The sequence below is a fragment of the Ascaphus truei genome, unplaced genomic scaffold, assembly GCF_040206685.1.
Source record: "Ascaphus truei isolate aAscTru1 unplaced genomic scaffold, aAscTru1.hap1 HAP1_SCAFFOLD_289, whole genome shotgun sequence".
Lineage (NCBI taxonomy): Eukaryota > Metazoa > Chordata > Amphibia > Anura > Ascaphidae > Ascaphus > Ascaphus truei.
The window spans coordinates 76,870-101,300 of record NW_027455848.1 but is presented as its reverse complement, the minus strand read 5'-3'; the positions used below and the strand labels follow the sequence as shown (position 1 = coordinate 101,300).

Genomic DNA, 24,431 nt, shown 5'->3' with positions numbered 1-24,431 from the left:
GATTGGTTCATTGAACTGCTGCAATTACCTCCACACTCATTTCACTCCATGTTAGAGTGTTTTTGTCATTGAAGACAGACAGATGTAGTCAGATTGAATGATTAGAAGGACGCTCCCTCCCCATCAGAGGTACACACAAAAGCACCCTAAATAATGTAGTTAATGGCTGAACAATAAAGCAAAACATTCTCATGCAAACAATTTATTAAGCCTTAGGCAGAGGCCAGGCAGGGAGCGGGCGCTCATGCGCGGTGACGTCACTCTCCCTGCTCGGTTGGGAGATTTGTGGCTGGCTAGATGCGCACACTGGGGGCGCGGCCATGACGTCACAGAGCTGGTTCGCCCTCATTGGGCAAACAGCTCACGTGATGTGCGAGGAACAAATTCAATTTTGCTTGCTTTGGCAAGCAGGTAGGCGCCGCTCATGCACTTGCTCACACTGGCCACACATTGTCGCAATGTGTTTCATCGCGGCCAGCGTGAGCGCCCGCTCAGCGCCACCCTGACCGAGGCCTTCGTGTTGCATTCATTATCAGGAGCAAATAAATAACAGGCAGTCCTTGGTTATCCAACAGAATCCGTTCTGGAAGTAGCGTTGGATAATGAAAACGTTGTAAAGTGAGTCCCATGTTAATCAGTGGTGGTGAGCGTTGGATAACGCATTCCGGCGTAGAAAAATGGCCCATAGGGTTGCATTGTAAAGCATTGGATATGCCATTCATTGTAATGTGAAACGTTGGACAGCGAGGACTACCTGTACTTGTGATGGATGGGGTAGCTGTCATCACAAAACTGGGATGAAGCCCAGCTAGCTACCCCATAATCCATGTAACTTGGCCACCTATGTAAGGCTTATTTTGGCCAAATGTACTTTAATATCTGGGGGAGAACAGGGAAAGTATAATGCACTATGTATGTAAATCAAAGCACTTTATTCCCTGTAAATGCAAGCCCCCAGTTTAGTGAATCAACATTGTTCTGTGATGTGATTTGGGAGTCAGCCCTGTAAAGTGTAAATTGGATTAGGTGACTGTATGTGCTCATTTCTAAGATGACAGACTTGTAATGTGATTTGCATGTGTACATTTCTATAGAGGGGACTCTGTGATTTAATCAGCTGAGGTTCCTTCAGAGAAATGTGTATTGTGACAAAGGCTGGGAACGTGGAGGTGTTAAAGACATTTGGCGAGTGGGAAAGAGTGGTTAATCAGGTCTGCTCTGATTGGCCAGCAACCCGTCCCATGTAAAGGATAGCAACAGAGGGCTATATAAGAGGCACTGCTGATCAGAGAATCTATCTGGGAGACATTCTGTGAAGGAGTTTGGATCTTGACTGTGACCAGCTGGAGATACGTTAGAGGGGCTGCTGTGTGATCAGCACTCTGATATCCTGGACGAGAAGCGGACAGGGCAAGCCTTTTTGAAGCAGGCCCCTGCACCTAGCGAGGCTAGTCTACTCCCCAGGTGGTATTGTATCTTGCTTTGTGCATCTTTGTTTTGTCTGCTGGCGTGCCAGAATAAACCTCATTTTACTCAACAACCTTGTCCTATTTGGTGCTAGTGATCCCGGTGTAAAAGTTCTGGTCTCCTGTGACAGTACTTACATTAGAAGATTTCAGTTCGGAATTGCTGGTAGTATCTGGATGGCTTCCACTGTCATCTTCACCTTTAACAGAAAGAAAATATATTCTTGCAAACCAATTCATTTAGTATTTTTTTTTTTTAGGGACAGAGTAATATTTTATCCTTCTTACCGGAGATAACGTAGCTGTCACAGCACACATTAATATTATCTTCAATCGCATGCACCTGACAAGGAGTAAAACGAAAGTATCACACCTTTATTCTAAAAACAGTGAAATAATTACAGAATATGGATGTCTGGTAAATAATGTCACCCATTAAAACAAATTTCAGGTATCAGCATTGCATCTTCGTTCGACTTTTTGATAACTCCTATGAACAGCCAGCTGATAAATGCTGGTTAAACCATACTCAAGTTAAAATGATGGAATTGTGAGGCGAGAGAATTTGAGGCCACGCTGGTGAACTGGGAATCTATATTCAGCTACTGTATAAACATGCTTCATAGATAAAATCAATAATCTACTCTACACTCTGTTTTGCCAACACAAAAGGCAAATCACACCTGGCAAGGGGGTCACCCCCTTTATCATTGGAACATGTGAATAACAATCAATAAACCCCACGTATTAAAAAAAAAAAATCTAAATGTAATATCCTCATTACCCGTTATAGAGCTGGCCTAGCCCGCATGGGTGGCTACAGCTATTGACCGGGGGGTGCGGCCCCCCCCCCCCCCCAGCTAGGCTGTTGGTCGCGTGCACGATCAGGGAAGGCAGTTGGGGCGGTTAGTTTTTAAATAGAGCCAAGGAACAAGCAACTGTCACTTGTTCCTTGGCGTTCAACAGTTTCACACACTCTCCTCTCTTCTCCTGCGTTTAGTAGGTTAAAATTGGTTTGATTTGGGCCCCCCTCCCGGGGTGAGGGATTTTCCCTTCCCTCCTCGTGGTGAGGGACCCTCCGCCTCCCCCCGTGTGTTTTTGCCGGTTTTGCCAGTGCCCGGGGGGGGGGGGGGGGGAATTGCAAGTAAGGCTGTTGTTTTTTGTCCTGCGTGGGACCTCCCTTCCTTCCTCGTGGTGAGGGACCCTCCGCCCCCCCCCCCCCATGTGTTTTTGCCGGTTTTGCCGGTGCTCGGGGGGAGGTTGGGGATTGCGAGTAGGGATAGGTTTTTGTCCTGCCTTTCGTTATCGCGCTGTTTTATTGGTAGCAGCGGCGGGGGGAGGAGGGAGAAGGATGAGGAGAGTGACTCCTACCTGGGGCTGATGCGTGTAGGAAGGCGCATCGGCGTGGAGGTTTTTGCTTGGCGCCGTTTGCGAGCCCTGTTCCTGTCCTCCTATTGTGGCCGCTTGTGTGGCTGGGGGGGGGAAGAGAGGCTCGCCCAGCCCACGCTTAGCCGTGCGGTTGGGCTAATGGCAAGGGAGGTCTTTGCATACACGAGTGTCATGTGGTTCCGCCTCCTGACGATGATCAGGGGGTGGTTTTTTTGGGGGGGGGCTGGGGGCAAGGCTGTTATTACGTCTGGGGGAGGGGGCTGTTCGTGGTTTGGCTGGAATGGTGGGCTTTTGCCCCCCCTCCTCCCTCCTCCTTGGGGAGATATTGGCCCTTTTCCTTCCCCCCCTTTTTTCTTCCACTCTTTTAAACAGGGGCTGTCCATTTAAAAAAATAATAATAATTAAATAAATAATTAAAAATATATATTAAAAAAAAAAAAAGGTTTAAAAAAAAAAAAACGCCTTTTGAGGTTGGTCTTGGTTGTGGTTAATGGAAGCCAATTCTAAGGTTTTTCGTGTCGTGGGTGACACCATACTTAAAAAAAAAAAAAAGCTTTAGAGCGGTTCTAAGTCTATTCAAGTGAACTGGTTTTCGTGGAAAGATCGGCCAGGCAAGAGTTCAAGAGTAGTTTGCTGGCAGGATTTAGGTGGTGGAATTAAACCAGTGTTTGACGAGCCATTGGATAAATTCAGCGCTAGTAGCGATGTCCTTTCAGGTCAGCACCATGCAGCTTTTGGCGGAGGCGCACAACAATGAGGAAGGATGGTTTCAGAAGCAGATGTGTGCACTAGTGCTGAAAGCTGGAAGTGATCAAGGAAGTTTGGGCAGTCGTGGAAACGCGAGAGGACAGGGTGGTTCCCATGCTACCTGCGCTGAGGCGTGGCCATCATCAAGTGATGAAGGGGGTCCTAGTTACGGAGCACGGGAAGCGTTGGTGGTGCAGAAGGGTATGTCATGGCGGAGTTTTTGGAAATCACAGCCTATTTGGTTGAAGGCTGGGTGACTTTTGGGAGGAGCCTGGGAGATGGGTTCCCACATGAACAGGTGTGGGACATTGGGTCCCTGGAAAAACAGGGGTGGGACATGGGTCTCCACAAAAACAGGTGTGCGACATGGGTCCCCACAAAAAACAAGTGTTGGACATGGGTCCCCACAAAAACAGGTGTGGGACATGGGCCCCTGGAAAAAACAGGGGTGGGACATGGGTCTCCACAAAAACAGGTGTGGGACATGGGTCCCCACAAAAACAAGTGTTGGACATGGGTCCCCACAAAAACCGGTGTGGGACATGGGTCCCTGGAAAAAGCAAGGGTGGGACATGGGTCCCTGGAAAAAACAAGGGTGGGACATGGGTCCCTGAGAAAAAAAAAATAAATAAAAAAAAAAAACAAGGGTGGGACATGGGTCCCTGGAAAAACAGGGGTGGGACATGGGTCCCAACCTTATATAAAAAAAAAAAAAAAAAAGCATGGATGGAGGCGAGCAGTAGGTGGCTAAGTATTCCATTTCTCCCCTAAAAAAAAAAAAAAGGGGGGGATTTTGGGAGAGGGCCGACATGCTCGCCATAGCCGGTTACTGGTGAAAGGAAAGCTGGAAAAGGATAGTTGGTAATAAAAAAAAAAAAAAAAAAAAATAGAGGTTGGGGGGTTTGGTCCCAGCCTAGAAGAGAACGTAGGTAAAGGATTGGTCCTTTTAAAAAAAAATAAAAAATAAGCGTTTATTCAGGAATAAAGGTTAGCTTAATTGGGGGTTTAATATTTGCTTCCTCATTTACAGGTAAATCTGGAACGGCCGGGACGCGGTCGACCTCGCTTCGTGGCGCTGGTACGTCGTCCACGGCTCGCAAGCGGTCCGGGCCTCGGGTTGAGCTTGCTGTCAGAGGCTTAGAGGACAAGGGTCTTGGGGCAGGTCCCGACAGGCGGTTCAAAACACCGCCGGGGACTGGGGCATCGAAGGGTAAGCGAAAAAGAGTTGCTTGTTTGGGAAATAAGGGCGTTACCTTGCCGGGCATTGTTAGCTCCCCTGGGCCACAGGTGTTGGAGTTGGGGTTAGCGGGCGATGCCGAGGCAAGAATGATTAGTGCGGTGGTTAAGGGCGTTCAGTTAGCTTTATTGCCGATGACAACGTTATTATCCACTAAGCAAGCAGTGGAGGCATGCAAGTCAAGTGAGCGGCAGGGGGGGTCAGATTCAGTGCTTGATGGGGGGAGCAACCGTGGAACAGTGGGTGGAGAGTTGGCTCAGGTGTCTTTGGGTGGGGAGAGTACAGCAGGTTGTACCCTTAGCACAGTGCCGAAAGTTATTCAAGATGCGTTGGCATCGGCCACAGCATTGCCGGTGCAGGTGGCGGGACAAGGAGCTGATTTAACGACAGTTGTTAGTTTGTTAGGTGAGCATCCGGTGGTGAATTCAGGTGCTGGGCAGGGGACAGGGCTCGGAAGGCCATTGGCAGGTTCAAAAAGGCTGCCGGATGCGGCCTATGGGGACTCATGTACGACCATATCACGTTCCTTAGGCGTGCATTTGTCAAAGGAAGTAAAGGAAAAGATTTGGGCGGGTGATTACGTTGAGATTTTGTCATTGCTTCCGGGTTACAATGAAGCGGTAGCTAAATCCGGAAAAAAAAAGGGGGAGGCTAAAAAGGAGGATGTGGAAAAGCGTCTTTTTCCTCGCAAGTTCAGTAATTGGTCGCAGGCATTTGGGATTTTGGCGGGCGTTGCGGGGGAAAAGGATCCGCATTTATGCTCGGCGCTTTTTAAGTATCAGGATACGATTAGAAAAGCGTTTCAGAAACACGGGGGGTCGTCCTTTCGTGGGTCAAATAGCCTCAAAGGGGTCTGGCGGGAGCATTTTCAGGTGCGCACATCAGGGAGAGGGCGTGCAGGTGGGAAGCAGTCGGGGGTATGTTGGCGTTACAACGAGTCAAGATGCAATTTTGAGAATTGTATGTAGATTCCAACATACTTGCGCTGGGTGCGGGGGTCAGCATCCCAAATCAAAGTGCTTTAAGAAAGATAGTAAGGGTTTCAAGGGAGCAGGACAGCAGGCTGTTCAGGAAGGCGGGAACGCCAGTTTCAGCAGAGGCAATGGCGCCTTGGCTGGAAAAATACCCCAATAGACGGGCAGCTAGCTTATTACGAGAGGGGTTTAAGGAAGGATTCAGGATCCCCTTTGAGTATCAGGAGGGATCGGGGGGCGAGAGGAATTTGAAGTCGGTCAGGTTGAATGGGGATGTGGCAAAAGAAAAAATTGATAAAGAGATTGAGTTGGGCAGAATGGCGGGCCCTTTCCTTTCCCCGCCCCTGAAAAATCTTAGGGTGTCGCTGTTGGGAGTGGTTCCGAAAAAGGAGGCGGGGGCTTTCAGGTTAATTCAACATCTGTCTTACCCGAAAGGGTCGTCAGTTAATGACGGGATAGATAGGGACTTATGCTCCGTAAGCTACGCCACTTTTGATCAAGCGGCGGCTTTGGTGGGAAGGATGGGGCAGGGGGCATTGATGGCGAAGGCTGACGTTAAGTCAGCTTTCAGACTCTTGCCGGTACATCCAGATGGTTTTCATTTATCGGGCTGTATGTTGGAAGGGCGTTATTTTGTTGACCTTTGTTTACCTATGGGTTGTGCATTGTCTTGTTTTTATTTTGAAACATTCAGCACATTTTGGAAAAATACCCCAATAGACGGGCAGCTAGCTTATTACGAGAGGGGTTTAAGGAAGGATTCAGGATCCCCTTTGAGTATCAGAAGGGATCGGGGGGCGAGAGGAATTTGAAGTTGGTCAGGTTGAATGGGGATGTGGCAAAAGAAAAAATTGATAAAGAGATTGAGTTGGGCAGAATGGCGGGCCCATTCCTTTCCCCGCCACTGAAAAATTTTAGGGTGTCACTGTTGGGAGTGGTTCCAAAAAAGGAGACGGGGGCTTTCAGGTTAATTCAACATCTGTCTTACCCGAAAGGGTCGTCAGTTAATGACGGGATAGATAGGGACTTATGCTCAGTAAGCTACGCCACTTTTGATCAAGCGGCGGCTTTGGTGGGAAGGATGGGGCAGGGGGCATTGATGGCGAAGGCTGACGTTAAGTCAGCTTTCAGACTCTTGCCGGTACATCCAGATGGTTTTCATTTATCGGGCTGTATGTTGGAAGGGCTTTATTTTGTTGACCTTTGTTTACCTATGGGTTGTGCATTGTCTTGTTTTTATTTTGAAACATTCAGCACATTTTTGGAGTGGGTGATCCGCAATAGGGTGCAGGCAGCAGGGATCATACATTATTTGGATGATTTCCTTTTCGTTGGTCCGCAGGGGTCTGATTTGTGCGCAAGGTGGCTTTTTCATTTTCAGCCATGGCGCGCGAATTTGGGGTTCCTTTGGCGAATGAAAAAACAGTGGCACCCACGACCACTCTCAGTTTTCTGGGCATAGTAATTGATTCAGTGAACAGGGAATATAGGTTACCTCCTGAGAAGTTAGTTGTTTTGGAGAGTATGATAAAGGATTTCATGCTTCTTAGGAAGGCCTCATTAAGACAGTTTCCGGTTTTGATGGGCCATTTGGTGCTTGCAGCTCGCATTATGCCTGTGGGAAGGGTGTTTTCCAGGCGCTTGTCAGCAGCTACAGCGGGGGTAAGGTGTCCCAACCACTTCATTCGGGTCACAACAGATATTCGGAAGGATTTGGTGGTGTGGCAAGAATTCTTACAGAGTTACAACGGAAGGACGTTGTGGAGGGGGCGTCCAGCGCGGAACGATGAGCTGCAGCTATTTACGGATGCGGCTGGGTCAGTAGGGTTTGGTGTATATTTTAATGGAGCTTGGTGTGCGGAGGAATGGCCAGAGGATTGGCGAGGGACTCAGCTTATCAGGAATCTGACATTTTTTTAACTTTTCCCTTTACTAGTGGCTGTACATCTTTGGGGGGACAAGTTTGCTAACAGGGAGGTGACGTTTTGGTCCAACAACTTGGGTGTGGTGGAGGCTGTGAATAATTTTGGTTCACGGTCCCCACCAGTGTTGGTTCTGTTGAGGCATTTTGTGTTACGGTGTTTACAGCTTAATATAGGTTTCAAGGCTAGGCATGTTCCTGGGGTGGAGAACAACATTGCTGATGCATTATCACGTTTGCAGATGGAGCTGTTTCGGAGGTTGGCACCGGGGGCGGAGACCCAGGGCGAACGGTGCCCAGCAGTCTTGTGGGATCTGGTAACGGAGGTGTGATTGATATAATCAAGGCTTCACTCGCCCCGGGTACGTGGGGTGCTTAGGTGGCTGCTTGGCGAGAATTTCGGGAGGCGGAAAGGTTGGCGGGAGGAAAGATCTCGGAGGTAGACATTTTGCTGGGTCACATGATGAGTTTGAGGGACAAGTGTTTAGCTGGTGGATCCATAGGGAGAAAGATGGCGGGTATATCGTTCTTCCTTAGGCTGAATGGTAGGGTTGATGTGTTTTGTGGTAAGGAAGGTGCTAGCAGGCATGGTTAAAGGGATAACTAGCAGGGATGGCAGAAGACCAGTGACGCCGGTAATTTTGGAAGGTTTGTTGTGGGTCACAGACGTGGTATGCTCTTCCAGTTTTGAGGCAGTACTTTTTAAGGTCACATTCATCATAGCATTTTTTGCAGCTCTGTGAGCAGGTGAATTGGTTTGTGTATCCAAGAAAGGAGGGGGTGGCTTGCAGCGGGCTGACGTAAGTTTAGGAGAAGGTTTGGTGAGGTTGCTGGTACGGAGGTCTAAAACGGATCCGAAAGGAAAGGGAGCGTGGATCTTGTTGAAGGGTTTGCCTGGAAGTGTGGTGTGCCCAGTAAAAGCTTTGGAAGATTATTTGGCCATTAGGCCAGAACAAGGGGGTCCACTGTTAGTGCACATGAACGGGGGGGCATTGTCAAGGTTTCAATATTTGCGGGTCTTTCGGATGTGTCTCAAGCAGCAAGGGTTAGAAGGGGGCAGTATGGAACGCATTCTTTTCGCATTGGGGCAGCGACGGAAGCAGCACGCGTTGGGCTCGCGGTAGCAAAGATACGGAGGATTGGGCGCTGGAAGTCAGACAGTTACCGGACATACATCAGGCCGGATTTGGTAGGGGAGAATGTTGCGATAGAGTAATCACTCTGCTGTTGTTTTTCTTTTTTCCCACCATGTTTTTGCCTCCTCAGATTTCGTGGTAATTTGGATCGTGGGAGATTCAATGGTACACTGGGCGGGGAAGAGGGTGAATTCGCGCCCGTATGGAAAGAATTTAGGTTTGAGTATGGAGCAGGTGGAGGTAACGTGGTGGGGGATGAGAGGGATGCGGTGGGGACGTCTTTTTCCGCTGCTAATTTCTAGGGCCAGGGGTAGGAGGGCACCGGACATCATCATTATTCATGTTGGGGGTAATGATGTGGCAAAATTGCGGTCGATTGATTTATTCCAGCAGATTAAGCAAGATTTGGCGCGCATGTTAGCGTTTTGGCCAAAGGTGCAATTATTTTGGTCCGAGATAATAAGATAATATGCAGGTTGGTTTGGAAAGGTGCGCGTATCCCGGGGAGAGTTAACAAGATGAGGAAGAGGTTAAACAGGAAGGTGGGGAATTTCTTGGTTCAATGTGGGGGTGGGGTCATTCGTCACCCGCAGTTTAGTTTTTAATTGAGTGGATGGTTTAGGGAAGATGGGGTACAGTTGTCGGATGTGGGTGTGGATATGTTTAAAAATGATTTACAGGAAGGTTTGGAAGAGGTCATAAGGGGTATGGCGGTACGGGTCTGATTTAAGGGGGTTAAACAGGCCCGTTGGTGGCGGCAGTTGGGGGGGGGGGTGTTAACATTTCTTTATTTTGCAGATAAATAAGAGTATATATTCGAGACAAGGAAGAAAAGATAACGATGGAGGGGTCAGTGGACCAATTGCTTTGTCGCGGCGGCAGTTGGGGGGGGGGGGGTAGGTGCTTGTTCCCCAGAAGTGGCTCGGGGCTGGTTATCGGGGGGTTTGAAGCAATTGGGCAGGTCACCGGGACGTACTTCCGGGTGCCCCCTTTGCGTTGCCCAGCCCTGAGCATTCTGGCGCGGACAGGTGGTACGCTATCCCCATTTGTGTTAATAAATAAGCCGCGGCCTTTTACCTCCATATATGTGTCCTCTTGTTATTTGTATGTCTTTATGTAGAGGGTTTTTATGAGAGGGGGGGGGGGAAGCTCGCGCCTCCTTGGTCAATGAAAATGTTTACGTTTTGAAAACCAGACAACGCATGCATATAATGTAAATATCAAACTTAAGATAAAAAGGATCTATACATTTGTTAAGATATTTAATTCTGAAAGGAGCATTCCATACTAAGGTCACATATTGTAAATCGGTATGAAGCTGAACCGCATTCGTTTTGGTTCTGCGGACCCCATGCTTCCCAAGATACTAACTTCTGTAGTTGCTGTTGGTACTTACTGGATCTAAAACCTCCCATGGCACGTGGGCCAAAAGGATGCAATTTTGTTACCCCAGCAGGGGATGGTACCGAGGGTCACCAGTAGTGGATTTACAAAAACTGCCGGCCATAGTCACTTACCTGGTGCCGCGCCCCTCCTTCTGCAGCATCAAATGAAGCTACAACGTCCCATGGCTTCGCGTTACGATGGTAACGTGACGTCATGTTGTCATGGTACCGCGATGTGACACGGCAGCACGTTGCCATGGTACCGGACGTCGCTGCGTCATTTGACTCTGCAGAAGAAGCGCGGCATGACGCAGAAGGTAAGAACTTTAGAGGCCCTATTCTCTCCTGCAGCAACCAGTGGGGAAGAGAGAGGGGCCTCTTTATATTGTGGGGGGAGGGGGTGTAAAGAAATATGCCGGCCTAGGCACAGGCCTAATGGAAAATCCACCACTGGGGGTCAGAGGCAAGTATATCTGCAAGAGATGATTCCCAAAGCTGAAAATAACGCAGTACAGCTCCTGCTTCCAATCTAGGGGGGACAAAAGAAACCCAAGACCGAACCACAACTTCAATGCATGTTGTTGGAAATTCTAGATCTGCTTTGTAAAGCAGTGTAAAAAAAAAAAGTGTGACCACATAGGTATAATAATAATAATAATAAATGTACTACTAGAATAAGTATTTATTTGGGCTTTCACTGTGCGTGATATGCTATATATGAATACTTAATATCAGGAAACGCTTGTGATTAAAGTTGTTTGTGTATGGTTATATACAGTGGTTGACAAATCACCAAAAAATCTACTCGCCACACAAAAAAATCTACTCGCCACCTAGTACTAAACGTGTGCTGCTTGGGCCAATATTTACTCGCCCGGGGGATAAATCCACTCGCCCGGGGCGAGCAAATGTATAGGTTTGTCGAACACTGGTTATATATATATGGACACATTTCAACGTATGCATATGAGAGTATGCATGTGTAAGTCCCTCAGGAGGGTACGGCAGTCCTTGTCACAGCAATTCATTGCTCCCGTTTCATTTTTCTTTTTAGTCAATCCCTAACCGGGTTAGTCTTCAATTTGTAATTGCTGCAGCATTTACTAAAAAGGAACATTAACTCATAATGGAAGAAATCCCAAGCTTTGGTGGACAGAGCTCTTTTATAGAGGGACACCTAGCTCCTCCCTTACCTGTACATGTATGTCCTGTTGGAGGGGAAAGGATTACACATTATCTCCATAAAAGACTTTGCACTTATCTAAAAGGGAGTTGAGGATTTATGCATGAAATGTTATGGGAGCATGGAAAACACGGGGCATAATCCAGATGAGGAAGAGCGAGAAGAAACCACCAATGATGTACCATGCGTGTTAGTCCTGGTCTCCCGTGACACATGCTACCGGTAATCATTTGATCTCTGTACCACTCCTGAGCGGTGACGTCACCCTTGAGTGTCTGTGTCGCAGCTGCTCCCTGAAAGGAGGTGATTCCAGCCCCCGATGAAGCCACAACGGTGAAACATATGTTGGGCAAGCTAAGCGTCACCACCTAGTGCGCTGGCTATATCGGAGAGGACTGTTGCCTTCTCTCAGTTAGAGTGTTTCGGAGCCTTCTAAAGGAAGCACAACACTCTGACTACTTTCCTATTTGTCATGGTTCTGAGTACAAGACACATACTTTGTGATCTTGAAATAGCTGTTCTGCTAAACATAACAGACCTCTATGTTCATTTACCTTTGAACCCGTTGGTCTGGTACATATGTGTGTGTATATATCCGTATACTAGCATTAGCTGGCTCAACAAATATATTATTCTGAGCACACACACTACATTAAGCTATACTCTCCATTTAGGTGTAGTCCTCAAACTATATAGAACTGTATTGGTATAACTACCACTGTTAGTATAATTATATAGCAGTGGGACATTCTAAAATAGTTATTCCTAGCATACACTGTTAGTTTGAATTAGGCATACAGTTACCTGCTCCGTTTTTTAATTTATTTTAATCACTTTGGTTCACGTTAGCTTTTTGCTGCAATAAATATATTTTAATCATTTATTAATAAATAGTAATTTTTAACATAGGTATAGGTGTTCTCTTGTGCGGCTATTAGGGAGCTTTCTTTCTTTTCTTTGCTTATGATTCCAGCTTAACCTGCTCATCTGAGTGGAGCGTGGGGTGTGGACGCCTTAGGCCTCGGGCATGGTCAGTGCTTAGGCGCTGAGGCGCGCTGCTGCTCGGCAGCGAGCCCCTGCAGCCGCAATGAGAGCGGCTTTAGAAGGGGCTTCCGCAAGCGTGTCTTAAGAAAATTTTAGTTGCAGTGATGGAGTGTATGCTTTGGACCGGGAGAGGGTGCTTTCCCTATCGGAACGGGTATTTCCAATGCTGCAGTGATTGTGTGAATACACCTACCTGCATTGTTACCAATAGGCTGGCTGGGCTTCCTTGTGGGGTCCCTGTCACTTCGGTGTGCCTATGAGGGTCTGGTATTCCGACGACTCCTGATGGTTATTATACCCAATTGTTTTTATTTTTCCACTGTACCATATGTGTATTCAGTACCTTTTACCCACTAAAATATTTGTTTAGTAATGCTTTATGAGGGTTTGGGCTTGTCTTTTCTATCTATCTTAAGCAAAATAAGACTACAAAGTTGATAAATACCTTTTTCTTTGAACGATTTTTATATTTCGGTTTCTTTTTAATATTTTTATAGCAGCCATTCCATATTTTGGGTCCTAGATTTAAAAAAAAAAAAAAAGAAAGAAAAGATTGAGTAAAAATGAACACATTAAATAAAGCAGAGAAGGGGAGTCATCCGTTGAGATAATAATTTATTGGATTGCTAGACGTTATAGGTTTGCTTTTTCTTGTCATATTTAATGGGTTAAAAAGTGTCATCACAGTGCTAGGTGAACTACAATGGTAGCACAAATATTGCTGTAGTCTGGATACCCAACCAAGGAATGCTTGCAGTAGCAGCTGTTGGTATCAATATCAGGTCAGAATTAGGCTGTAGCCCGAGAGGAGAGAAATGCTGGCAGCTACAGAGACTTGCTCTGAACCAGTGGGCAGAAGTAGGTTAAAAGAGCCAAAACATCTGAGAAGACATCTACTGAGATAGGTAGGAGTGTTAAATGAACCACTCAAGGAGCATAACGGAGAGATAAGTGGATGGCTGAATAAAGATGGAAAGTATTGCAGACTTGAGGAGAGAGAAGTGGATCGTGTTCAACTTTCAATTAATGAAAGGAGGTCCCAATATGAACTGGCCGAAGACGTTCATTTTGATATCATTGGTAGGGATGACACAAACATCTTCCTACACTTACTAATAGCTACAAAGAAATGATGATCAAATCACGTGCAACAGGAAATTAATTACATGTTCTGTCCAAAACGAAGCCATTGATCTTTGCAACACTGGACACATGTCTAAAATTTTTTTTAGATATATATACAGGCATTAACGTACACAATGGGACCAAAGCATGTATGTTAAGCGAAAATGTACTTAAAGTGAAGCACTACCTTTTCCCCCCACTTATCGATGCTTCGGTACAGGTAGGGAGCCGGTATTGCTGTTCAGGACGTGCAGACAGGCGCATGCGCGAGCTGCCGTTTGCCTATTGGGCGAGGGGAATCAGCGCATCGCTACTACGGCGGTCTGTAGGGCAGAATAAGTGTCCGCACTCGCGAAGCAAGCGTATGGACACAGAGGTATGGTGCTATTGTAAATATGTCCTTACTCGCGAGTGTACTTAAAGTGAGTGTCCTTAAACTGGGGTATGCCTGTAAGCAATTCATTCTTTGACATGATGGTTAATGTAAAAAAATATGAAGCAGTTAGATCTATTCCCACCTTTCTCCAATTTCAGCGATGCCATATTGCAATTATAGAGAGGAGTGCCACCATAAAAAAAAGCTGACACGCTTGGCTACTACAGTGTAATCGGGACACCAAAACAGCAGCACTGGTGTAATTGCCTTGGTACTGCAGAATCTCCAACAAACGCCACTCGCAAATGAATGTTCCAAGTGTTTAATTAAATAGATCAATCTCTGGTCCCGATGGGATCTTTAACACTTGCAACATTCATTTGAATGTGAGACACGCATTAAAATAATGTTACAAGATATAACAAGCCAGAAAATGAAACCGTACAATTATTATGCATACAATCATACACAGTATTAACAGGTCACTTGACATTTCCTGGGGTTTGTTTTTTTAAAGTAGTAAGTAGTTTTCATGTTCATTTGGAAATATAAACACTTTACATGTCCGTGCTATTGGACCAGACTACATTTCTTGGCTCCAACAATTAACCGATTAAAAGAACAATTTACCCACTCACATGAGATTTCCCATGGACTTTTATCGGTTGCAAATACTTCCTTACCATTTGGGGTATCATAAGTTAAACTTGCAATATCTATTAGTAGATCATCTTCAAAAGGCTTGTCGTACTATGTAAAAAAAAAAAAACAGACATGAAAAGGCGTTGCAGCAGTTACTATTTACTTTGTAGCAGACAGAACCATAACAACAAATACCTTCACATTATTCAGCTACACCTCACACTTATCTGATATGGAATGTCGTGGTGGTGTGTGTTGGATACAGATATAACATTCACTGCTGGTTGTACTGCAGCACACAATCTGCTTTTTCAGGTGCTCCACTAAAATTAGGGTTGAAGCAGCATCCCCCACCAAAATAATATATATATATATAAAAAAAATAAAAATCAGAACCCAAAACAGTTAGATTGTATTGTGCAGATTTTTCTTGTTCTATTTAATTTTTTTCCAAAAAACTGGTTTACACAGTTTTCACCGGTTTATTATTGCACTGTTAAGACATCCCCATGCAAATAGCTGCTTTAAAATGTTTGTGGGTGGCAGCAACCATTTTTATTTCCCTCGGAGGGGAAGAAAAATAAAAATCATTTATCCAGAATGCCCTTACAGAATTTAGAAATGAAATAAACATTTATTTTTATGGCGGGCACAGGAGATTGTCACTTTATATGGAATACCAACTTAAAGTAGCCTGTGAAAACACATGCACAGGTGTACCAGGTGTGTTCTCTCTACTCTTGTACAGGCTTTCAAACCCATGTACTCCATTCCTCTGACAGACCTGAGAAATGTCTGCGAACCCCCCTGATGCAGATCACATCATAAATAATATATAGCACAGGCATAGGCTTTAAACGGTTAAATGAAAATATCATGTAAGAAACATCAATCCATATATTCATGGTAGAGCGATATGGCTCCTACCTTCATTAAAATCATTGTCATTTTAGCTTGGAAGACCTTCTCATTTCTGTCCAGTTCACTGTTCAAAACGCCGCTTGGGTCCAGAGGCAATTTCCCGGAGGACAGGTCAGCGAAGACCTGGGTAGGGTAAAATTAAACACGAAAAATCAAGTCTTCCGAATTCACCGACAAAGGCACTCAGGGTAGGGCTTTAACTTCTTAAAATGTCTCACTAATGTCATTGTTGTAGTACAGAAGAAGGGGCAACAAACAAGCCAATACGTTCACTAACTATCTAGGAGGTCGGTTACCTGATGTTTAACCAGAACCAAGCATAATAGGATGGAAGACTAGTGCTGGAACTTAATTTCAACATTACTGTTTGATACTCAAGACAGGTTAAAAATCAGCAGCTCACGATGCTATACCTTTTTGGTTCTTATTTGGTTTATAACTTACTTGGAATTGGGTTCCCCTTGAGCTGATCCATGGTCCTCCAACCTTCAATGGACCATTTAATTCCTGAGATATTTGTTGTTTTTTTGTGTGCTTGTTTTGACACACACAAAAAAAAACCCTACAAATAATAGCCATTTTATGTAAACCTGGCAGTAGTTCCTATAATCTTAGGTATTCTTGCTGGGTTTCAGGTAAGCTTTAAATAATCAAAAAGTGAAAATTGTCACTTTCTGGTCTTTCATCACAGAATTTTCAGTTTATATTTTATATTGTTATACAGTATTGAATAATTCACTAAGCACTTTCTTATTTAAGAATTGCACTTATATTTGGTTTTGAGCACAATTACCCTGATAACACTGTTTTATTCAAGCTTTAAATGATGTTACACTGGTGAGTTCTCTCCTTATAATGGGGCGGTTTATGAATCACTGAACCAAAATATTACACAAGGTTGTCTCTGCACTTCACTAAAAAACAGTATGAACCGGCTCCGGACACGCGCGGCAGTGAAGATACCGGAAAGGAGTGTGGGAATAGGCTCGGGTGACATTTCCAGCACACTCTGCAGTCAGACCACTACTAGAAGCATCCAGCATATACAGCTGCAATGCCTTCGAGGAGAACTACCCACTTTTCTGATGAACCCGCTGATACTGGCATCTTGTGAGTGCATTGATGACTTTACGTTGCCCCACTTAAACTACTGCACAATGCAATCACATTCATGAGTGTCCACCAAAATGGTCTCAGGGTCAGCATTTCGCTTTTTGTGGGGAGTGAAACATGACCGGTTGTCACGTTTGTAACTTTTGTAGTTTTGTTAAAGACATAATATATATAATATATATATATATATATATATTGCATAAATAAAATAGCATGTTTCCCAGGAATCTCAGGGGTGTTCCATTAGGTGCACGTCTCTCTCCACGTTGTATAAAATGGTGTGTTTTGGGAGGTATATACAGGCATACCCCGCATTAACGTACGCAATGGGACCGGAGCATGTATGTAAAGCGAAAATGTACTTAAAGTGAAGCACTACCTTTTCCCCACTTATTGATGCATGTACTGTACTGTAATCATCATATACGTGCATAACTGATGTAAATAACGCATTTGTAACAGGCTCTATAGTCTCCCCGCTTGCGCACAGCTTCGGTACAGGTAGGGAGCCGGTATTGCTGTTCAGGACGTGCTGACAGGCGCATGCGTGAGCTGCCGTTTGCCTATTGGGCGATATGTACTTACTCGCGAGTGTACTTAAAGTGAGTGTACTTAAAGCGGGGTATGCCTGTATAGCACTTGGGACTCTAGTGATAACGAGTCTCAGCGAAATTTATGAAGTTTGTCGGTGCGAACTCTAGTGGCGCAAGGTGAAACTGCATGTTTTTGCACAAACTTTTTATAACAAACTCTTTGCACAAACCTCCACGGATTTGCAAAGAAATAGTAATGTGCGTGAGAATTTGCAGACTGAACACGCTCGTCCATCTCTAATAACGTCGAAGCCATACTTTCTCACGTCTACCCTTAGGGACACCAGAGAGACCAGGTTTTTGTGACTAACCAAAGTATGCAATATACAAAGCGCTGTGTCAGGGCCCTGGAGTCCAAACCAAGGGGGAAATGCAGGCAACCATAGAAAGCTTTATAAAGAAAACACTGCTGTACTGTATTAACGGATCGACATTAAGATCAACACACAATACACACCTAAACGCAAATCAAAAAAGTGTGCAACACACACACCGACCCACTAAAGCGATAGTGAGACATATTAAAAGTCATAAGTGACCCGGCGGTAGCAAGCCTTAGGCTACGTTTATAGTGCCGGCGATCCGACTGTCAGGTGACGGTCGCTGGAAAATCAAATAGAGATGACTTCCAGCGATCGCGACCAATCCGTCGCGCTTACTATAAGCGCACACGATGGCGGCAATATATTTGTTTTGCCGCGACGTCGCCAGCACTATAAGCGCAGCCTTAGGCCTCTCCATGTTGATCAATGTAAATCCATTGGAGTGTCCATACTCTGTGTGCGCGCTCGCGCGTCTGTAGGCGCGATTCATGCAGAGACAAAAATTGTCTGTTGCGCGATGGGCCGGTCACGTGCTTGGTTCAGCCAATGAGAGCGAACTGCGCACGTGACATCACGGGCACACCCCGAGCAAGCCGCCCATCGCGCTACACTGCAGGCCAGGAATCGCCCGTGCTGCAAGCGAGCGCCATGGCGCTCCGTCCTCATGGACAAGGCATAAGGCCTCGTCCCCACTGCTAGCACGTACAAAATACGGCTCTATGGGGCCGGCCCCAGTCAGTGCATGCGCGCATATGATCAAGCGCGAGTGGCGACTACATTTTGAGAAGTCAAGAAATTTGACTTATGGTGCGGCCGAGCGATGGCCACGTCACGGTGGCGGTTCAGCCAATGAGGGCGAAGCAGACACATGAGATCATGGCTGCGCCCCCGCCGCCTCAGATTGCTCGGCTGAAGGCCACGAGCGCCACCAGGCACTCCGTTGCTCGCGCACGCTCACTGGCGCTGTAGCTTTAAGCTTAAAACCACGGGAAACTCTTTTTGAAGTTGAGGTAATAATATAGGGACATTGTGATATGATAATATAATATTGTTGCTTATGCATTCCTGTGCTTGGATTGTTTTCAGGCATAAATCCCTGCACTATTAACATTATAATGTAACATTATAATAACAGTAGTTGAGGCACAAGGGGACGTAAAGTGACTTTACCCAGGACGTAGGCAGCAGACACTGGGTTTTTAACGGTGATCACCCACTTCAAAAGGTTGTGACATTACCACTACTGCTCCTGGCGATTGCGTTTCACTCCCCCTCAATATTTGGGTGCCACGGCCCGTGCCTCGTTTTAGCGCTGGCCTTCCTCTGAGTTTCAGTTTCGATAATAAAAAAAAAAAATCATTAAAATAATGCCAACTGATACGGGTTACTTTAAATGTCCAAAAGTAACTGCATTATTGCCCAATGCTTCATTAATGGTTCCTAAAATCTGGTCTGCTTGGGTTAGATTAAAGGCAACTGTTCTACAATAAAACCCAAATCATATGGGAAGCTCATTACCAACACTACAGCAGTAATGTTCCAGCATATAATAGAGGGTTATCCTACGCCCTATACTTGGCGTGGGCCTCTCGTGAAGCAATGTGTTCCAGAGCAATGACGCAGTATTAATGGCAAAGAAACAACTGGAAAAAGCAATAAGATCATGGCATACATAATCTATAAATAAAAAGATGTCCTTAGAATTCCAGATGAGATTTAACCAAGACATTGTCAGGCAAATAAGGGGCCCCAAATTGACGAAGCCATCTTCATGGTGAAACGCGTAGGAGGAGGAGCATAGGGTTTTTGCTCTCATTCAGTGCAGTGGAGCAAGCAACATCATACAGTGGGCTCCAGCCAGTAGCACCTGTTTCAAGTTTGTTTGCCTTTCATCGGCAACCACCAGGAGGAGAGCTGACGGACGCAGTCCAGAGACTACCGGGAAGGGTCTGTGCGTCACGGCCGGAAGTGACATCAGACCCGGACACCCGGAGGGCTGCGTGGTATCGTGTGTCAACGTGCATCTGTGCAGCGTGTACTGGAGCAAATTTCGAGATTGAAGAAAGTCATCGGACCCCCACGGACCAGCAGCGATTAAAGGGTGAGCATATCGAGCATTGCTTCAACCCTGGGGTACCCCTCTATATCATAATCTGCCCGGGCAGCGCACAGTTTACAGGACTCTGACTGTACACCGGGATTCTCCCGTTTTTAACCCCTTGGAGACCCATTGAGTGCAATTGCACAACAGCTTCATCTGCACAGTTTTTAAACTTTATTGTCTATATATTGATCATCATGTTTTTGTTGTCCTAGAGGGTGATCCCTGGGACAGGATTTTTAATAAAAGTGTCTAGTTTTACCACTACCCAATTTTGACTGCGCTTCTCACTTTTTTTCTTTTTGCTGTAACATACTCTACGCTTGGATTTACCTGGAAAACGCTAAAGCCCTCCTGGTCTTATCTAGCACTTAAAAAGGTCGCAATGCAGGTCGAGTGCCCTACCATATTTCCTCTATTCCCGTGGTCACTGAAAGATCGCAACCAAAGGGTTAAACATTAAAGTATAGAGTATAGGCAGCACTCTAAAAATAAACACATCTATGCAAAAGCGCAATGGTGGTACAAGTGGAACATGCGAGGGACCCTAAAACCCTTGAAAATATCCACACGAAAACACACTCAAGTTCCCAGCACTGAAAGGTAAATGATGAGTCTCAAATGGATATGCCAAAAAAACTTTACTTAATTACAAAATCATAACAAAAAACACTAATGAATGAACAATGTAGTGTGTGTGTGTGTGTATATATACACACACACACACACACACACACACACACACACACACACACACACACACACACACACACACACACACAGATAAAACCGAGTAGTGTGTGAACAAAATATGAACACAAATGATTCCAAAACAAAGTACAGTGCACACAAGGGAAATACTACACAAAAGAACAGATGACCAAAAAAGGGGGAGGGAGGAAATCTGAATTTGCAGCTATACGGTTCTTTGGTTCCTGCATCACATACCATTAGCCCTGCTGGGGAATATTTAGTATTGAGGACGCTTATACTTGGAGCTTTCCAGCGTTTTGAACTTTTGCTTGTACTTAGCTTTTTTTTTTTTTGCACAAGTTTCGGAGCTCTGTGGGAAAGGGGGAAGGGATGATACTCCCGCATCAGCCTAAGTACCATATTTGCCCGAATATAGTGCGACCTGGTACTTACAGTATAAGGCCGCGCTTATAGTGCTGGCGACGACGGCAGAAGACGTCACCAGCGAAAGTTATAATTTGATTTGAAGCGACGTCCCTGATTGGTTTAGAGACAGTCACATGTGGCGACTGTCTCTAAAAAATCAAATAGACCCGGCGACAAAATGTTTGGTTGCAATGTCGCTCCGTTGCGCTTACTATAAGCACTTGCGAGGTCGTCAATGTATTTGTTTCGGATCGACGTCGCGTCACCGCCGCGGGCACTATAAGCGCAGCCTTAATATATTGATTGATATGTTAACACTGGAGGTGCAATAGGAACAATATAATAATGATAAACAGAACAAGAAAAGTTTCCCTGTTGAACGCACTCACTGTACGAGTGCATTCAACAGGGAAGCTTTTCTTGTTTTGTTTATCACTGCTAGAGGACATACCTGTTTCTTGGGCTATTACATAGGCCAGCCATTGTGCAACTGCTTTCCCATCATTGGGACTACAGTACACATTTTACATCTTTTCTTTGCCAACAAGGGAGGACCTAACTAAGGACTCGTCCATAGTGAATGCGTGTGCAACGTCACGCTCGCCTGTTCTGTCCTGCAGGCAGAAGCGACAGGGAGGCGTGGCTGTGATGTCACAGAGCTGGTTCACACTCATTGGGCGAACTGCTCACGAGAACCAGCATCGCACAGCAAATTCAATAAAGGTTGTCGCGCGAAGCGCCGGTCGCTCTTGTGCACGCGCTCACACTATACACACTTATAATGGCGCCCTAGTGTTTGTTTTCGGCGCAAGCGACGTCACTCACGTCGTCTCCGCACAATGTACGCAGCCTAAGGCTACGGCCCCTGTAACTCAGCTGCAACGCGCGCCCGCGAGATTGGCGGCGCGTGCAGCCGATTACCTGGTCTGCAGGGAGCTGCAGTAAGAGACCGGGGGGGCGTGGCGGAGGAGTGACGGGGGCGTGGCCATGACGTCACCCGGCAGGTTCGCCCTCATTGGCTGAACCGCCGGGGGGCGTGCCGTATCGCTCGACGCTAGGTCCTGCTCTCAATTCTATTGAGAGCAGGAGTAGCTCTCGCTCGAGCGCTGCGGCCCCCGCTCGCAGCGGGCCCGGCGCCATTGCGGGGAGGGCTCTCGTGCGCGCAGCGTCCGCCACAGCGGACGCTGTAGTAGGCAGCGGGGGCAAGGCCTAAGGGTCTTAAGGGAAGTACCACAGACCTTTCGGTGGTAACAGATTTTCATTGTGTTCTTTTCCTTCTCATTTCCCCCCCCCCCTTTGGTCATCTGTTCTTGTGTGTAGTATTTCCCTTTTGCGCACGGTGTTTTGGATTTGTGTTCACACACTGTGCTCTGTTCTCTCTCTATCCGTGTGTTCTTGCATGTATATATACATACAGTGTCTAAACTGTTCATTCATTCGTGTTTTTTGTTATGATTTTGTAATATGGGTAAAGTTTTTTTTGGCATATCCATTTGACACTTACTCATCATTTATGAGTGCTGGGAACATTTTTTTTCTTCAAAGGGTTAAACATCACCCTCAATAGCAAATCAAAGCTTTGCTGTCAAAGTACTCGGATTCCTTCAGTCACAGGGCCAGCAATAAACTTCAGTGTTTCTGCAAGCAGGTTAGGGGTTAAATGAGTTATTTATAAAAATGTTTTACCAGGAAGTAATACATTGAGTTACCTCTCCTTTTCAAGTACTGTATGTCTTGGGCATAGTTACAAAAATTACACATGCAGTGTTGCATGGTTTCACTATGTAAAAAAAAATGTTTTAATGAATTTTTCTGCATACTTTCAATACATTAAAATGTGGATGCAATTGTGTAAAACAAAAAACAAGAATCCAATAATAGCTTAATATTAACGCTTTGCTGTTCTGTGCAGTGTTTTTCTTTTACTACAGTAAATGCTTTAATCAGAACTGCTGGACACAACAATCGTGTAACGCGTTTTATTATTAACAAAAAAAACAACTAGGTGTAAAAGCAGTAAAATCTGAATTCCTATGATAAAAAAAATAATACTTGGACAGTACACATGCAGTAACATTTAGCCAAACCATTGCTAACATGGCGATGCACTCCTGCCCCATCCCAGATGTCACCACATAAACCTGCAGTGTCCTATGCTGGGAATGAGAGATGAATTGTATGAACGGATGTGTAAGGCTGGTGAGATAGGGCCAGTGGGTAATCCAACCACGGGGCCCTGCAGAGAGCTGTCACTCCAGGAAGCAGACACTCTTCACCTTTGCATATTACTGCCTACCCGGCCCAGAGTCCGGGCTCTTTCACCCTAATCACGGACTTCTGAGCACGGCTCTTCATGCACAAGGCGCTCTTTACCCAATTCTCTGCCCGTGTGTTGCTTGCCACCCTGGCAGCGCGTGGGGTAACCCTGCTCAGTGCCCCGCCGGCTCTGCCCGTGGTTACCTCGTTGCACGGCCGCGGATCAGCAGCCTGCCCGCTCCTTCCTGCCCTTGCGCCCTGCATGATGATGCCGCCGCCGCCGCTGCAGACGCCCCGTTCTATGCCACCAAACCAGCGCCTGGTGGTGAGGGCAGGCGTAGTGACGTCACTGATAGCCAGCACGCCAGCCCTAGTCACAGTAATGCAGCACGGAGGGGGCTGGGGCAGCAGTCTCCCTAGCTGAGGTGCGCGTGTTCTGTGCGCTGAGGTGCGCGTGTTCTGTGCGCTGAGGTGCGCGTGTTCTGTGCGTTCTTTTAACAATGTTACTCTTTCTGTTATTAAAGCAGAAATCATGTTGAAGGAAACACGGATATCAGTCTCCAAGGACAGAACATGAGTGACATGTAGGTGTTCTGGACCGAAAGTGGCCTTTTCATTTTCATCAAGAAGATCTGATTGTATTCTACAAACCTTCCCAATTCAATATGCTGTGAAGGTGCTTTTGAGTACTGGACAAGATTGTAGTCACATTAGATTGGAGCTGATCTCATCTCCAGCCAGGGAAAGGGGAATAATTTAACAGCATAGTACTGTGTATAATTACAGGCTGTCCTCGGTTATCCAATGGAATCCGTTCTGGAAGTAGCGTGGATAGTGAAACCGTTGCAAGGGCTGTTCTATAGAGGGCACGCTTGCTACGTGATTGAGTGTGTGTGTTGTGTCTGTGTGTGTTGTGTAGGTTGTGATATGAGTATGTGTTCTGTGTGTGTTGTGATCATGTGTGCTGTGTCTGTGTTGTGATTGAATGCAGCAGTGCGTAAACGGGGGGGGGGGCGCAAGATTATCTATGGGGGCGCGTGCAGCGAAACCTGGTGTGCGTGGGCCGGCAGATGCTGTGCATGGAAGGGCCAAGAAGATGTGCACGGACGGGCAGCCGAAGATGTGCGCGGGCGAACAGGATAGTGCCGGTGGCGGCCACGTGATTGTGTGTGCGCACGCGCGAGGGCTTCGGAGGTACGGGGAGGAGCACGCCCCAGCGCTGTGATGTCAAACGCCCCTCCTTCCGGTGTCTGCCCTGCAATAGCGCTGGGTTCCTGCTCTCCGCTGGCAAACTGTTTCGCTGCGATCCTCTGCAACTTCCTCTGCAAGTGAAAGGGTAGGCTGCCACTATCAATCATACTATGAATATACAGAAATAAT

The 24,431-nt window shown here is 46.1% G+C and overlaps 2 protein-coding genes across 4 annotated transcripts in view; one reads left to right on the top strand and one right to left on the bottom strand.

Annotated features, from left to right (window-relative positions):
* Positions 1 to 23,471, bottom strand: part of LOC142483040 (uncharacterized) — a 33,189-nt gene extending 9,718 nt beyond the window's left edge. Inside the window, exons 1-6 of the mRNA XM_075583126.1 lie at positions 23,256 to 23,471; positions 15,553 to 15,669; positions 14,667 to 14,733; positions 12,928 to 13,001; positions 1,755 to 1,809; positions 1,605 to 1,666 (exon numbers count right to left, since the gene is read on the bottom strand). Coding sequence (XP_075439241.1) covers positions 1,605 to 1,666; positions 1,755 to 1,809; positions 12,928 to 13,001; positions 14,667 to 14,733; positions 15,553 to 15,669; positions 23,256 to 23,315 — 435 coding nt within the window. The 5' untranslated portion in view covers positions 23,316 to 23,471. The remainder of the gene's footprint in view (positions 1 to 1,604; positions 1,667 to 1,754; positions 1,810 to 12,927; positions 13,002 to 14,666; positions 14,734 to 15,552; positions 15,670 to 23,255) is intronic.
* On the top strand, positions 3,106 to 10,024 carry LOC142483041 (uncharacterized). 3 transcript variants are annotated; one of them, XM_075583129.1, is made up of 3 exons: positions 3,106 to 3,803; positions 4,633 to 4,812; positions 7,977 to 10,023. In XM_075583129.1, the coding sequence occupies exons 1-3, from the start codon at positions 3,560 to 3,562 to the stop codon at positions 8,111 to 8,113; spliced, it is 561 nt and encodes a 186-aa protein (XP_075439244.1). In that variant the 5' UTR covers positions 3,106 to 3,559; the 3' UTR covers positions 8,114 to 10,023. The 3 variants fall into 3 exon arrangements, 2 of the variants coding, with proteins under 2 accessions (XP_075439244.1, XP_075439242.1); XR_012797194.1 differs by having other exon boundaries at positions 3,106 to 4,812; positions 9,001 to 10,024; XM_075583127.1 differs by having other exon boundaries at positions 4,633 to 10,023.
* Positions 23,472 to 24,431: the final 960 nt, after the last annotated feature.